The sequence below is a fragment of the Cynoglossus semilaevis genome, chromosome 10 (genome assembly GCF_000523025.1).
Source record: "Cynoglossus semilaevis isolate Cse_v1.0 chromosome 10, Cse_v1.0, whole genome shotgun sequence".
Taxonomy (NCBI): domain Eukaryota; kingdom Metazoa; phylum Chordata; class Actinopteri; order Pleuronectiformes; family Cynoglossidae; genus Cynoglossus; species Cynoglossus semilaevis.
Window position 1 is genome coordinate 13,555,826 of NC_024316.1, and position 16,196 is coordinate 13,572,021.

Here is a 16,196-nt window from a genome sequence, read left to right on the forward strand (position 1 = left end):
AATAAAATAAAGTTGATTTATTTGTCCTTTTAAGTGACTCCGCATGTTTGTTTGTGTAGCAATGAAAAATCCCTTTAAAAATACAACAAATTCAATCTGCAGCAGCAGACCAATCACAGCGCGCGATACTAGGCAGTGCTGTTCAGCCATGTTGTGGTTTTGAATGAGGAAGAAGCGGGAGATGGTTTTGTTCAACGACTTTATCTGTATTTAAAGTCACCTTTATACAATGTAAACTAGTTTGTACGCGACTCAACATGCTAGCCGTTTATTCGAACCTGTTCGTTGCGACTTATCGCGTTCCAGTAGGAATTTAAATACACTTGAATTAATTAGCCGTGCAGCTAACGGCGTCAGCTAGCACGCCGTGCTAACACGCAGATAACTGGCTAACGGTCAGCTCGTGGTCATATATTCAAAAAAGTAAAATGATGTACGTGATGGCTGTTCGCGTTTCAGACAGCCTCAGTTAATCCGCTTCAGTCGAATGAAGGCGCATGAGCCAAATTCTCTGTGACCGCATTGTCAGGTTGACTGAAAGCAGCCTCAGAGGTTCGTAATCAACGGCACTCTCTGAAACTTTTTCAACCATGTTGAATAAAATCTACGGATGGATAGGAACCAGCATCGGCAACCTTCGCAACGGTGTAACACCTGCAGATGAGGTGGCAGCAGCGGCAGAGCGGGCACCGGGAGAGGGACAGACGAGGAGGAAAAGACCGATTGAATGGTATGAGCCGTAAACCCGCTATTTCCCCAACGCTGGGACTGAATGACACGGGATTTAAAAAGACAACGGAATCAAAAGAGCTGTCTGTGTGTGCTGCACTGGTCATTTAATTTACTGCTTATTTGTAAAGTTTTATAGAAAGTAATTATTTCCGTCTGTACTTTTATATAGCGTACAACTACGCATGGTAGCACTACCACAACGTATATCGCTATAAATATGATGCACTTTAATATCGAAAATTAAAATTGTATTGAAATATGTTACCCGTTCAGACTATGTACGTAGGCTTCAAGATTTTCAAAGCTGGACTTCTACCTGAAATGTTGTTTTTGTTGTTGGTGTTTTAAAGTCAGGTCAGCTATTGAGCAGGATCTCATTTAGACAGTAATGTAAGGAACTTTTCTACTTTCTTTCCAGTATTAAATTTTTCCTCTAGGGAATAATCATCTGTATTAAATCCATTTGTGAACAACCCAATGTTTAACACCAAACACATTTTTTTTAATCACATTTGTTAAGGGTCCGAAGTAAAATTGCTGTTTTACAATCCGGCCCTTATCATTTAACCACTAGTTTGTACTATCTTTGTACAGTTTTCAGTCTTTTTAAGACTAAGTCATAATTGAACTACTGATTTCAGAATATTGTGTGTGTTATATAGTTCACTTTTTTTTATACCTAATTTGCCTGCCAAAAATCCTACAACAGTTTTTTTGTCTTCACATGACATTCAAATAACTGTATTTGCATCCGTTTGTTCCGTAGTTTGGAAGATGGACATAACATGCATCAAGATGGCCTACTGATGAAGAAATCCAGAATGGGTGAATGCAAAGCAACACACTCTTTATATTCGACAGTATTCGACTGTCGTACTGACTGGTCTTTCTGTTATGATTTTGTCTAGGAGACATTATTGACAGTGTCAAAGTTGCAGCTGAAGGTGTCAAGAACCACAGTTCTGTTGTTGCAACATGGATGAAAAATACTGTCAGCCCAACCTTGAAAAATATACTCCCTGCCTCCCCTGGGCCACCACCTGATGGAGTGTCACAGCCTGCATCTGCATCAACCTCATCTGCAGCGGCAGCAGCCTGGACAGGGAGGCGGGTGAGGGAACAATTTGAATGCAACACACTTACACTTTAAACCACTCGCTTTGTCATTATATTGACATTATCTGCTTGTGCTTTTGTTGATGATAAGAAGACTGAAAGGAACACTCTGCATTATACATTTGCTTCGCCTTCAACCACTTTGGAGTGGAAAACATCCAAATCAGGTAAGTCTGGCATTGCTTTGAGCATTGAGTCAATGCATCCATGGCCAAGACTTAATCTTGATCTTTGTGCTTGTTTTTTGTTTTGTTTTGTTCCACTGTAGACTTATTGCGTAATGAAAAGTCCATTTTGGGGTCGAAAGTCTGCAGGCGACAAGTGTGCATGAGTTCTACCCATCGGGAGGTGCCAAAAACAAATGGACATTCACTTAACTTGCCAACTTTTGCTAGCCCTAAATTGCACTCATCTCCACGGTTGGGGCGGCCCTTAAACATCCGACCATGTGGAACACCAAGGTAATCTTTTGTTCCCTCTACAAAAGTGTTTCTCTTTTTGGCTACTACTTGTTTTTTGTTTCACAGTTTATCAACACATAATCTTCAGCCAATGTTGGTTTTACTAATTATTTTTGGTTTGCGATTTGTTCAGTGGACTAAGCACCACAAACAGCTCTTGCACTAGTGTTTATGAGAAGACCTTTCCCATCAAAGTGATGCAGAGTCCAACACACAGCAACTCATCTGGGCGCACAGAGACAGCCAGGCATCACTGCACAGCACGGGAGGTCAGGCGGCAGAACATGTAGCTATTGTCTGGTTCCTGACAATGAGGAGTTTCTGTATAGAGCTCATGATTTTTTTTTCCCCACTGTGTTTGTCCAGTCCGTTCGCGAAGAGGAGAAGGAGGTTTACAGGCAGCTTCTGAGTATGGTCTCTGGCGGACAGTCGTCTTTCCTTCGCTCCGGCAGCTCACATGCCATCGTGAGGTCACACAGAGATTTGTAAGTACCACGATTAACTGTTGTCAGTTCTCAAGAAAATGCAAGGCACATGTTAATCTAATTGAATGTTATCATGAAAAATGAGAATTTAAGTTCTCTATCTGAAACTTAAGTTATGAAATATATATTTACATCTACACCAGCAGCTTAATGACTGCAACAGAATAGTAGATAAATGAGAGAAGTGAAGTCGGGGTGAATGCCTGAAAGAAAACACTCCAATCTCTCCTCCAACACTACAAACCTGTTTTTGTTTCCTTCTGTAGTTCTGTGCTGAGAATAAATTCACAACGATGCCAATGTGTGGGCTGTTACCTTTCTGTGTAGAGCCATGCCTACACAGCACTTGTTTTTTTTTTTTGTTTTGGTCTTCTCAGCAAAATCTGTGTGGAGAGAGGCTGAAGACCAAGAACTGGAATTATATAAAGTAAAGAAAGTAGAGGCAGGATAGTGTTTTCAAAACCCCACAATCTAACAGCTATTATTGTTACAATGTTTGATAAAAAATTATTCTCTAACTAAAGTTGTATACAACTTAAACACAGGAAACAAGAAGACTATTTTTAATTATTACTAATTTGGACTGTGACTGGAATGACAATAAAGATCGTCGGACAGTTTCACCTGAATCAGTTTCATTTGCATGACGTTTGCTTTGGCATTGGTATTGTTAGCTTTGTGGATAACAATTCCTGTTGTGTTTAACATTTGGTTTGACTGTCACTTTATTCGCACTTATCTATTGACACTGTCCTTCTCATCAGCACCAGCTTCCTGACTACCAGCCGAAGACTCTTGCAACACTCGTCACCTCCTGGGTCGGCCGCCGAAGAAACCTCAGAGGGCACCAGTTGTCCACCCAGCCCACGAGGAGTGTCGAGTCAGAGTTCCAGCAACCTGCACAGTCCGGTGGGCAACTTCAACACACAGGGGAACCAGATGTGGTCTGTAGATACAGACGTCACCTTCAGCAGGGACACCTCTCCTCCATCAGCTCTGCAGGATAACTCCTCTCAGGACACACAGTCATCAGGTCAGATAATGTACTTTACAGAGACTTTGGCATCAGTGAACCATGTTTGACTCTAAATAGACAATGGGCATCTCATTTGAATTTACATGAGGTGTAAATGGGAAATTTAACAATTATTAAGTTGTTTTTTTATTTCAATTAATATTTATAATTTCAGTCGAAATATACCAATGATAATCACTTTTTATGCAGTAAAGGTTGTTTCCTAAACTCTCTAAATTATCATTGGGGCCAGTTGTTGCTCACAGAAAATTTCAACTCAGAGGACATTTTTACAACATGAACCTTTGACAGAACACACACTTACTAAAAACAAAAATGATCAGTAGTAGAGTAATAAATTAATTTTTCCTTCTCCAGTCTGACTTCTGGTTTTGTCTTGCAGCTCATGATGGAGATTCTGTAATTATCATAAGTGAGAAAAAGAACTTGAAGAAAGACAGTTCCAGGTAAGTGTTTTTTCTTTCTTTTTCTTTAGTTAAATTGTAGGTTTATTTTTAAAGAAACTTAACATCTTTTTACTAGTGACTTTGGCACCTTTTTGCTTATTAATAAGTGGGAAATAAGTTGTCCACACAGTATCTGTGAGCTGTAGTTGGATAAATAATTGAACCAAGGTTTAAGGAGGTTGATGTGAGTGATTCATCCATCTGTCTTTACAGTGTGCCATGTTTCCAGGCTGAGTTATGGATCAAAGAATTGTAAGTACCGGGGAAAACACATTTCAACAGCAGTGAATTTGTTCATTATTTACTGCCATTGTGTCTAAACCGCGCTGTTGTTCTTATGACTGTAGAACAAGTATGTACGATTCCCGAGCGAGAGAAAGACGGAGGCTGATCGAAGAGCAGGAGGCTCTGGCTGCGCAGCTGCTGCGACAGGTGACTGCGAACTTCACATTCATTCATCATCCCCTGTCACAGTTACTGACTCCTGACTTCCTGTTAACCTGAGTCACGTTGTCTCTATTTTCCAGCGTCTTTCTGAAGAGAGCCAGCTCAGCCCAGATGTGGACGTTCGTATCCGAGTTCCTTTGGAGAAGGAGGTTCCTCTGACCGCCTTAATAGAAAAAAGAAAGGTTTTGGAAGAGAAACCAGAATTCCCTGAACTAACACAGGTAAAATGAATGACTTAAATAACGATGCACTTAAAGTAGTAGTTATTTTATTTAGAAAAAGGTTTTTAAAAAAATTCTAATCAGTGGAAATCCAAGTGCGACGATGATGATGGTGAATTAAAAATCGTAGGTGGTTCCCTATGGACTCAGGTTTTTTCTCAAAGGTTGAGATTTCTCTGTATTTATTCTCCTGGTGTGTCCGTTAAGGAAATGGAAGCAGACGTGAACCGGGTGTTGAAAGGAGGAAGTCCTCACGAGGTCATGTGTGAAGGTTTTGGTCTTAGTCTGACACGAAAAGACCTGCAAACCCTCAGCAGCCTTAACTGGCTGAATGATGAAGTGAGTTACACTCAGGCTGAACCAGTGTGGCAGTAGGTACTACAGCAGAACAGGTCTCCCTGATCTGACTCAGTTCCCTCTCTTTCTGTTTCTCAGGTGATCAACTTTTACATGAACCTGCTGGTGGAGCGCAGCAAAGACGCCCATTTGCCCTCAGTCAACACATTCAACACATTCTTTTATCCCAAACTGCGCAGAAGCGGCTACTCTGCCGTCCGCCGGTGGACAAAGAAGATGGACATTTTTTCTAAAGACATCCTCTTGGTTCCCGTCCACTTGGGGGTGCACTGGTGCCTATCTGTAAGTTGAACCAGTCCTGGTTTTAATATTGTCAGTGTCAGCGATTTGTTTTGTAGGTCACGTTCAAATTCATCTTCTTTCTCTCTCTGAGGTTGTGGATTTCCGGAAAAAGAAAGTCATGTATTTTGATTCTATGGGAGGAAGAAACGAAGGGGCGTGCGGCTTGTTGCTGTAAGGAAACACATGGAACTAAACTAGAATGAACCTTAAAAGAAAAAAAAAATGCTGAGTTTTTTTTTTAAAGGGGCATTAAAATGTATATTTTTTTTTCACAGTGAATATCTGCAGGAGGAAAGTAAGGACAAAAAAGGCAAAAATCTGGATACCTCAGGATGGACCCTGCACTGCAAAAAGCCCAACGTAAGTGTAGTAATACACAAGGACTAAATGTAACTACAGTACATGTAGTTATGATGATGGTACCATCCCATGATGTGGTATTAGAATCAAAAAATCTATTGTCCAGTCAGACAAAGTCTACACACGGGTTTAAGAAAAGAACTACTTAACATTTACTGACAGACAACACAGCAGGAAAGAACATAAGTCCTGAAAAGGAGGAACATTTGTGAATCCATCAAAGTATATAAAAGTCAGATTTCTTATTTAAATGTAAATTTTTTGCATAATGTCAGAAGTGCTGTCAGATTTTTACACCATAAGGACGTGTTCTAGTTAAAGAGAAAAAATATTCATAAGACTGCTTAGAATTTACTGTGTAGCGAGGCTTCCTCCGGCATTTACTCAACTAGTCGCTCGTGTCCCCGTCTCCACTTTGTCTCATTAACATATGGAGGCTCTCTGCTAAAAAAACAGAGAAGCAGTTTTCTAGAACAGCTAAAAATAGACTTTGGATATTTTTGATCTGCAGGATTTTCATCTTTAAAGAACACAAAAACATTGCTATTCAACAGAATACGACTCGTGTATTTTTCTTACGTCCAAATATTGTTGCATCTGTCCATCAGTGTCAGATTCATGTGTGTCCTTGAGGAATGTGAGGATTTTTTTTTTATTTGTCTTTAAAAGTCTTTATAGCGTTGTCCTAAAATGTTTTAGCAGTGTAGTAGCAGCCAGTGTACACGCTGCCCTCCTGTGGCCAGAGATAATATGGGTTTTATTTTTGATGTACGGTAGCATCAGGGCCAGTCAGACTACCAAAGATAATTAGATATATAGTCTGGAAAAAACGGTTATTGTGATTAAATAGTTACAACACACTCACTCCTGAACAAAGCTAACAGAACGGTCTTCCTTCTCCAATCTCAGGAAATCCCTCAGCAGATGAACGGCAGCGACTGTGGAATGTTCACATGCAAGTATGCAGATTACATCACCAAAGACAAGCCAATCACATTCACACAGGTAACATGTTTCCAGCAGCAGCAGAAGGTTTAGTATTCATAACCTACGAGTGATTCACCTGACCTCACCCCCCCCCACTCACCCTCTTTATCCACAGAAACACATGCCCTACTTCAGGAGAAGAATGGTCTGGGAGATTGTAAACCACAAGCTGTTGTGATGTGGTGTGTTCCACCAGAGGAGAACTGTAAGGACACTGTATTGTCAGTTGTACCGTTCTACATCACCAGCTCTTCAGATCAGGACACCAGCGCTGCCATTCCCCGGTCTCCTGAAGACCAGTCAAGACCTCGGCCTACGGGTAATTACAGAAGCAGCTCAGCACTGCCTCTCAGTCTTAAACTCTCTCCCTCTCTTTTTTTTCTAAGTTTAAGTTTCATCAGCATCAGAAACACTGTGGTCCGTGTTGACAGTCAAGAAGCTAATTTTGGAAAAACCACGTCCACACTCTGAGCTGCAGCGTTTGTAAAGTGTGACCAAGTTTACATGCTTTTGTCTTACAGTACAGGGAGATGAGTGTTTTTTTGTTGCCGTTAGCAGTCAGTGTTTGTCACAACTGAACCTCATCCAGATATGACTGCTCTTCAAAAATAAAACAAAATTAAAAGCACCATGCCCAAATTTCTTATTTTTTTATTTTTCAATGTAGAACCAAGTCTTTATTTTTACTCTCTGGCAACCTCAGTGTTACTGACCAGACAAAGTTATTTTTCTAAATTGATCAAAATGTAACGTTGCCTCAGAGGTTGATTTATATGCTGACCAGAATGTGGTCTCTGCCCTGACCTCTGACCTCTGGCCGTATCAGAGTCCAAGTCGTATTTGCAGTCTCTTAAGAGCAGGGTAAGAAAGAGTTTTTATAATTTTCTTATTCAACTTTCCTATTGGTCTTGATACCAGATGTAAATTAAGGTCAAACATCTATTTTATGTATTTTGAGTTGAAGAAGAAAGTTTGGGCACATTCAGTATATTTTGACTTTTGTACATACTTTAAAATGATATACAACCCTTGAACAGTGTAACATACTTTTATATATATTCCTGTTTCCTATCTATTTTTATCTAGATCATGTATGTGTTAGAAATAAATTCTCATGTTATGTGACTGTTGTCTGACTTTGAAATCTGTTAAATCAATCAGTACAACACTAAAAAAAAGTACCATGTGAATCCTCTAGCCAATTGAATTGACTGGCACTTAAATTTCCTATCGTCTTTGACTCCATATTCAGTGACCTTTCAGACTTCACTCTCAGCGCTGAGACAAATCCAGCTACATTTCCTCCATCACTTCCTCCTGTTTGGGCCATAAACACACACAGACACAACATACCACAGTGAAAAAGTTTTATTTTAAAAAAACCAAAACGAAACAACTTCATAAACAAACCAACATTTCATCACTGTTTATTTTTTTGTTTGTTTGTTTTTTTTTTTTGTTTGTTTTAGGTTGTTTTTTTATCCGTAAAAGAAACAAAGACCTGCACCACTGCACGGATGTTTAGTGAAGAGAGGTTTGGTGCAGAGATGAGGTCCGTCACACAGTCTGAGCCTGAACCTTTGACTGAACTTTAGGGGGAAAAAATCAAATCTGATTTCAGAACCATTAGATCAACACAGAGCTTTTCTTCAATATCAAAGATCGACACAACAAAAGTAACAGATAAACCAAATATTTCTCCGCTTCATGGAATAGTTCTCCTTTTGACACCTTTTCCTTCAGCACTAATGCACTTCATCTTCATCTTCATCTTCAGTCTAATCTGAGAAGCACGTCACTATTTACCTCCGGTGAAATGTAAGGCATTTCTGTGAAGTTTAGAATTTGTCCCGTGAATAATCCATTTCCTACAGGATGGTGAGTGATCTGTGTATAAAACACTCATTTATAGACACTTAAAAAAACCCTGCCATATTCTGTCTGTCTTTTTCTATAAACCACTACCTGTCTTTTGGTTTGATAAATTTCCCTTTTTTTTAAATGCAGCATTTCTCTTGTTGTGAAGATGAACGTGTCAGGTGGAGAAGAACGAAAAGAAAAAAGAAATATGAGAGATAAAATCCAGACTTTGAGGTGAGCCTCGGTCACTGTGTGAACATCTGGATTATTGCATTTCTAAAGACAATAAATTAATTGCATAGATCATCAGACCTCGGGTGACGGTGGACGGAGGAGGTGGTAGAGGAATGGACACAGTACCAGCTGTGAATCGTGAGCCGACCTAACAGACTTAGGTTGTGTACAAAAACTGAAACTACGTTTTCTCCTGAAGAATGAGGTAAGTTGAGGTTTTTGAACGTCGAGAATTTCTCCTACACTGATCCCAACTGTTTGGGGTTAAACTGTGAGAACCAAAATTGAACCAAGCATGTGTCGTTCATCCATGGTCAGGATTCATGGTCCTCTGGTGCCGACGTTAGTGACACAAAACTGAGGAGCTGACATTAAAAGAGGAATCTTTAAAGCAGTGTTTCTCCGTGGTCAGACCTGAGGGCCGGGCGTTAGCTACGAGGTTTATACACAACGAGGCACTCGACACTCAGCGTTGTGGTCTGAAGTCGGTGAGTACTGTGTGTACTACAGGAATCCAGGACATCTGAGGTCTGACTTTAATCGTGTTTACCACATTATTTTTTTACCTCAAAATATCATGACAAAAACTACGCAATACAGTCATCGAATCTGATCTGATCAGGACAAAACTGCTGTATGTATAATCATTTGGGCTCTGACCCGCAGAATGTCCTCCATGACCCATTTCCCAGGTCGTGACCCACCATGTGGGAAACACAGCAATTAAAAATCCTCTAACATCAAAAGTGAAACCAGTAAAAGTATGCAAACAAACAAAAACTTTTTTTAAAAAATCACTATTTTAAGCACACCGCACATTATCAAAAATAAAACCAAAGCTTCTTTGAATGAAACTGTTAAAACCGAATGAAGAAAATTAAATAAGAACTAAAAAAAAAAAGGAGGGAAAATGCAGATGTAGTTGCAAACACGCACACCAGGGGTCAGCAATTGGCTGATATCCCTAAGGTCTATTTTAACAGAGTTTTGTCTGAGCTGAGCTTCATCACTTGTGTAATAAATCTCTTATTTACATGCAGCTCTGTGTGTCACGTGACTCCTGGTCCAGGAACATTGGATTTCAGAGTGAAGCAACATTTAGACAACACTTTTCCACAGTTACTCCCAGGAATGACTGAAATCTGCTCTGCTCTAATAAATCCTACTCTAATCTGTCACTAAGTTAAAAGTTAAATTCTCTCTCCCTGTAACTGCTCCTGATTGTCTGCAGCTTTGACCAGATCCACGGATTTGTACATTGAGTCATTGACGGTGAGGGTTTCAATCTGATCCCATCGTGATTTCTTCTTTCCTGTTTGTTTTTGTTTTCTTTCTATTGTCAGACATTTTAATCATTTGACTACGGTGAAGCTCAGAACACAACAAAACACACGACTATGTACAAAAGGCAGGTTTTTGAGCCTGAAAGAGTCAGACTGTACAAAAAGAGAAGTGGAATCGGCAAAAAAAAAAAAAAAACAATTATTAAAAAAAGAAATGGTGTTGAGTTCATCTTTTTCCCGCTCCACCAAAAAAAAGACAACGTTTTCTCATCTTTTTCCCGCTCCACCAAAAAAAGGACGTTTTTTTTCTGAAAATTCTCTGTACACGTGAGAACTCCTTTCTCAACTGTTATCAAAATAGACGCGTCCACTTCTGTTTCTCCATCTGCTCCGCTCTGCCGTCCGTCGTCTTCTTTGCACGTGTGGCCTTAAAAAGAGTTTGTTTGAAAAGATGAGTTTGTAGAAAAAGTCTGTTTTTGTCGATTTGTTTTGTGTAACAGTCCAGATTCCTCTGCAGTTCCCGGTGCCTGACACACGGAGTCTCGGTGCTGAGCCTCAGCAGGTACAGGTACTTCAAGAGTTACTCCAGAAATCTGACCTTAACTGACGAGAGGGAAAGAAGAGACGGTGAGAGACACGACAGGTTCACATTTACCGTCTGTCTTAAAGGGGAAATATTATGCAAAAAATGTACTTTATCTATACAGTTTGTACACACATTTGAATATCTGCAGTATCTGTCTACTCCTTAAGTATCAATTTTAACGATAACAATACGTAATAGCTCTGTGTCTCCTAGGTGGGTCCCACCCCCTACTTTGAGAACCAGTTTTCTAAACCGACCTCTGCCTCCTTTTCACTTGTTATGCTGGTAGGAGTAGGTGGTGTGTTCTGTTGGAGTCTCTATGGCAACAGATTGTTGGACGGAGCTCTCCTGGAAATAAGTGGGTAAAACATTCATTTATGTGTTTGTTTTTTATGTTTAACTGATGGAATCATTAAAATACTAGAAAACACAGGTCATTACCTCGACTGAAATGTTGGCGGCAGGCACTTGGGTGTACTGAGGGATGTAGGTCCCCTGCATAGATGAGTTGGCCGGGAGATACTGCCGGAATATTTACAGGAATATTTAATTTTAAATAAATGTTTAATAGAAATAGTTGTAAAAATTACTGACTCTATATTCACAAATACACGTGCATTTCCCCCCATGTACTGTATTCACAATTACGTCTGTTCACTTAGATATATGGACACATTTTTGAAAGACAGCATCTCAGTCAACCACCAGGGGGCGACTCCACAGATGGCCAAAGAACTCTAGGTGAAAGACCATTAATCTCAATCTCTTCCAAGGTCACAGAGGAGCAGCAGCCAATCACAGCAGTCACCACAGAGGGCGGGGCTACATCCTGTCAGTCCCAGGCTGCAGGGCATGCTGGTAAATACACTCTGCTTCGTATCCATCAACGTCTCTCTTCAACATGTCAGTGTAAAGGCAGTAAAATTGGACTTGGTTGTGAAACGGCACGACTACATCCTGTTGTTGTTCACGGTCTGTGACCTGGACACATTTGACTCATTTCCTGTGTTTGTCCTCACTGATTGTCTTCTCTGCCCTTCGTGTTTCACCTGTGTCTCATTAGTTTCACCTGCTTTTGTTGCCTGTTCTCTTCACACACACACACACACACACACACACACTGAACGTTGACGTTTGCGTCAACATCCTGATCTCTTTAGATTCCCTGTCCTGTCTGCATCTTCCTGTTGGATTATTTTGTAAGTGTTCTTTAGTACAGTGTCATTTCATGGTGCCACGTATGTTAGCATTAGCCTTAGAGCATTTTAGCATTAGCGTATGTTAGCATTAGCCTTTGTTTGTCCTCTATGTGGCCGTTTTCATATTATATCTGTTTTTTTCTGACTTAACTTTTGAGAGTCAAGTGTTTATTTTAAAGGATTTACTTCCTTTTTCTTTTAATATTTATTGCCATTGTATCATCATTCATTTAAAAGCAGGGATTTTATTTTTATTATTTTTTTCTCACTTTTGTTTTTTAAATGTGTCCACTCTGCTTCCCCAGTGTCCAACAATCAAATCAAATCTGTCTCATCATAAAAGCTGGACTAAATGTGTAGGCTTAGCTACACATTTAGCCCAGTTTGTGTCACATACACATATTGTCCACTGGCAGCGCTCTACTCACGGTGCCGCTGCTGCCCATAGAGAGGTGGCTGAGCTGCTGTGTCAGGGGTCCCATCATTGAGGTGGGCTGGATGGACATGGTGTGTTCCATCCCTGGTGTCAGGACCGTTCCCTGTGGAAACCACACACAGTGACGTGAGAACAGAGAACTGAAGACGGAACGAACAATAAATCACACAAACAATAATACTCACTGTGGGGGGCATGATGTAGGACTGGTGGTGTAGCCAGGACGGGTTGTGTACCTGCAGGGTCACAGCACAGACTCAGAACGACGTTTGATTTTAGGTTACGTCTTAGAGTAGTCCATATGTCTGAAAATACTGCAGTACCTGGTAGGTGTTGACAGGTGAATGCATGTAAGGGGAGAGTGAGGTTGTTCCCATCATCCTGTTGGGGGCGATGTTGTATGGAGAGGAGTAGAACCTGCAGAAAGAGAGAGGATTGAACACACATATACACGTGCAAATATATACACAGACCTTTGTCTAATAACTTGTTTTTTTTTTTCAATTGACATTTTTAATTAATCTTTGTTAATCGCTGTTTATTGTGGGTTGCGTTGTACTGGTGTGCTGAATTTATATATGTATATATATATAGGTATAATATATAGGTATATGTGTATATATATATATATATATATACACATGTATATATGTATATATATATAATCCTGATAGATACAGGAAATACTTCTGTATACTAGTACTAACCCGTTCTGTAAGGCTGTGGTGGGGTCGTAGGTGAGGGTCATTCCACCCTGAGGGGTAAAAAGAAAAACATGAAGCCATTATGATTCTGTGTGTGACTAACCTCAGGCTACAGAGGAGAAGTCACCAACTCACAGTGTCCCCGTCTCTGCTCCACAGTCGGCCGTTCTGCAGATATTTTCCTTGGCTCTGACGCTTCTTCTGGCCTCCATCAGCAAATTTACACAACAACGGTTCTGGCGGAACTGGAACAGGTATTTATAAATTGAGCAATTACTGTACTGTTACAGACGCAGAAGAATGTCTGAATTGAAATGGTCTGCGTCTAAGAAAGTTGATTTAAAAAAAAAAACCCAGTTTGGACTCAGAGCCTTGAATCTGACCTGGAACTCCTGGAGGAGTCTTGATGTATTTCCCATTGAAGTGTTGGATGATGGCTTCACATTTCTCTGTGGACTCCATCCTACAACGAACCATAATGTGAACGTCAACAAAGAAAGTCAGCAGAAGTCTGTGACTGAGCTGCACAGCAATGAGGCAAACACCAGGGGGAGTCAATTTTTTCTGACCATTTTCAAAATGGTAAAGTAAAAAAAACAGTTAACAGTATAAACAGTCCTTATATATATATGGAATTATACTTATGTATATGATTAATTTTTAGAACCTTTCCAACTACCCTTGCATTCCCATATGTTGTTTTTTTATTAGCCACAAGAGGGCACACTTCCTTAGATTTCAGTTTGAGAAATCAGCCTTGTTCTTCAGCCTGATTTATTCCTCAGGCTGAAAACCATCAAATCACAAATGAAAGGCCACGCAGACGTGACGTAGAGTCGTACCTGGCGAATCCCACTCCTCTGCTGGTGCCGTTGGCGTCGCGGAGGATACGAGTAGAAATGGCCTGGCTGAAGGGCTTCAGCATGTTCTCCAGCTCCTGCTCGTCCATGGACAGAGGCAGGTTGGAGATGTAGAGGTTGGTGGGGTCCTGCTCCTGTTGCTGCACACACACGGAGAGACAGACGTTACCACCACACTCCTCAGCCACGTGTTAGTGAGATCATGTTCGCAGGTGTTCAGTTGGTTTGTCAGTTCATGTTGTTTGTGATCCTTTATCACGCAAACAAAAAAAGTTTCACACGCTGCGTAGACTGCGAGGACATCTGCGTCACCAGCTGCAGATAATCCTAATCTGCTCGTCTGATTTTAAAATGAAACAACCTCCTGTTCTCCTAAACTCTTTGTTCTTAATCAACGCTGTGATCAGTGAATATGCTGATGACGAAGAGAGAGAGAGAGAGAGAGAGACCTCTCAGGGGCGTCAGAGCAGCTGGATCACAGGTAATGTGATATCACAGCATAATTACATTTCCACCGGCTCTTCCTCTACGGATGATCTACGACCGCCGCACTTCTGCTCAGAGCCGAATCGCACGGCTGCTCTTTAAGACAAATCTTTTAACGCAGAGCCATTGTGCAAAATTATCTTTGTCAGTGAGGGCGCAGCACGATGTTCATTTCATTTGTTTACTTTTTGCTACAGCTAGCACAAGGAGGAAGGCCTTACTGTAATTTCTAATTTACTGCAGTGTAATTGACATCTAATTAGGTAACATGTGGCCCCGGAACCAAAATGAGTTTGACACCCCTAACTGGAGCATTACTGCCACCATGTGGCCGAAAGCTGCACTGCAACCGATCTTCTCATGGATGACATGAGTATCTCTGGTGTCTTCAGTTGATAACCTATGCAGTCCTGCGGCCCTGTGGTTGAGAATCACTGCTTTACACATCAGATTCTCAGATTAATTACCATTCGTTTCATATCGTGTCCCCATTAAACAGGACCAGAGGAATTCTAAATATTATCATCTCCGCAGAAGACAAACTTAATTATCTCTCTCAGAGCTACGTGTTTGTAAAAATATGTCCCTCATATTTTAGCAGATTCCTTCACCTGGAAATCCTGACCTTGAAAGTTAGCTGACGGTTCAACTCCGACTGCCAGAGTTAGGCAGAAGAAATCATGCAGCGATAACATTTGGAATTTCTCTCCTTTTTTTTGACATAGAGGGAGTGGAGGGGGGGAGGGGGGGGATAATAAAGCATGGGTGATTTTTAAAGGTGCTCCTGTTTCATGTGCAGGATTTTTCCTTCCTCTGCCTGATGCCTACACCAAGAAACCACGTCCGTGTCAGCCTCCAACCTCGCTGCATATTCATGATCTCCGAGAACAGATGTGATTAAAAACCTGTAAATGTGGCGTGAATTAATTTCCACTCTATAAATAATGCATGTGCAATCGCTGAGACCCGTGGTGAAGGTGATTTCTTCGTCACCTCTCTCTCCTCTTCCTCTTCCTCCTCCTCTCCTGCTCTGCAGGAGTGTGAAGTGAGCCAAAGATGAACCCAGACTTCACCAGAGTGAGCGGAGGTAGGAGAGAGAGTGCTGCTCTGGATTTGAACCACGGATGAGTCACAGAGAAACCTGACACACGTCTGAGTCCTGGTGTAATCCTGCAGTGACGCAGCCGCGGAAATGGAGTGAATTTTGTGAGCGGACGAACCTCGTGAACCTCGGTGATTCAGTCTGAACTCAGATCGCATTTCCCGAAACGTTGGTGGTGTGTGTACTTGTGTGTTGTTATCCACAAGTGCATGCATGCATGTGTGTGCGTGCGTGTTGACAGGGCGGGCGGCTGGTCGACCAGGCACAAGGCCCTGCTGACGGTGGAGCTGCTCAGACACTGAGTCAGATGTCAGCAGAGGAAACAGACAGGTCCTTTGTGCCCAGTCCAGACCAGAGACTCACTCCAGCAGCGTGGTTATCACTGAGCACCACACACACACACACACACACACACACACACACCAGTACTGCAGGAGTACCACAGTACTCTGTGCAGCTCTCTGCAGCCGTGTACTCACAGCATGCACCGACGTACAGTACGCTGATGCTGCACAT

General features: G+C 41.3%; 2 protein-coding genes across 2 annotated transcripts in view; one reads left to right on the forward strand and one right to left on the reverse strand.

The window, feature by feature from the left end:
• The first annotated feature begins 117 nt into the window (after positions 1 to 117).
• On the forward strand, positions 118 to 8,055 carry senp1 (SUMO specific peptidase 1). The gene is made up of 18 exons (XM_008318888.3): positions 118 to 730; positions 1,499 to 1,557; positions 1,641 to 1,843; positions 1,940 to 2,015; positions 2,117 to 2,309; positions 2,443 to 2,578; positions 2,676 to 2,794; positions 3,559 to 3,827; positions 4,213 to 4,276; positions 4,490 to 4,528; positions 4,624 to 4,708; positions 4,804 to 4,944; positions 5,152 to 5,283; positions 5,380 to 5,583; positions 5,675 to 5,754; positions 5,859 to 5,943; positions 6,853 to 6,948; positions 7,046 to 8,055. The coding sequence occupies exons 1-18, from the start codon at positions 591 to 593 to the stop codon at positions 7,106 to 7,108; spliced, it is 2,184 nt and encodes a 727-aa protein (XP_008317110.1). The 5' UTR covers positions 118 to 590; the 3' UTR covers positions 7,109 to 8,055.
• A 2,521-nt stretch (positions 8,056 to 10,576) lies between these two features.
• Positions 10,577 to 16,196, reverse strand: part of LOC103385105 (RNA-binding motif, single-stranded-interacting protein 2-like) — a 21,781-nt gene continuing 16,161 nt past the window's right edge. The window contains exons 6-15 of the mRNA XM_025059280.1: positions 14,075 to 14,232; positions 13,616 to 13,695; positions 13,368 to 13,477; positions 13,236 to 13,282; positions 12,852 to 12,945; positions 12,714 to 12,764; positions 12,521 to 12,631; positions 11,335 to 11,415; positions 11,151 to 11,241; positions 10,577 to 10,910 (exon numbers count right to left, since the gene is read on the reverse strand). Of these exons, the coding sequence (XP_024915048.1) occupies positions 11,164 to 11,241; positions 11,335 to 11,415; positions 12,521 to 12,631; positions 12,714 to 12,764; positions 12,852 to 12,945; positions 13,236 to 13,282; positions 13,368 to 13,477; positions 13,616 to 13,695; positions 14,075 to 14,232 (810 nt within the window). The 3' untranslated portion in view covers positions 10,577 to 10,910; positions 11,151 to 11,163. The remainder of the gene's footprint in view (positions 10,911 to 11,150; positions 11,242 to 11,334; positions 11,416 to 12,520; positions 12,632 to 12,713; positions 12,765 to 12,851; positions 12,946 to 13,235; positions 13,283 to 13,367; positions 13,478 to 13,615; positions 13,696 to 14,074; positions 14,233 to 16,196) is intronic.

Excerpts from the sequence above, each read along its gene's own strand:
- senp1 (XM_008318888.3), top strand. The coding sequence starts at position 591 with ATGTTGAATAAAATCTACGGATGGATAGGAACCAGCATCGGCAACCTT. Across the intron at positions 2,795-3,558 it reads GTGAGGTCACACAGAGATTT|CACCAGCTTCCTGACTACCA; the intron begins GTAAGTACCACG and ends CCTTCTCATCAG. Across the intron at positions 5,755-5,858 it reads GGGGCGTGCGGCTTGTTGCT|TGAATATCTGCAGGAGGAAA; the intron begins GTAAGGAAACAC and ends TTTTTTTCACAG.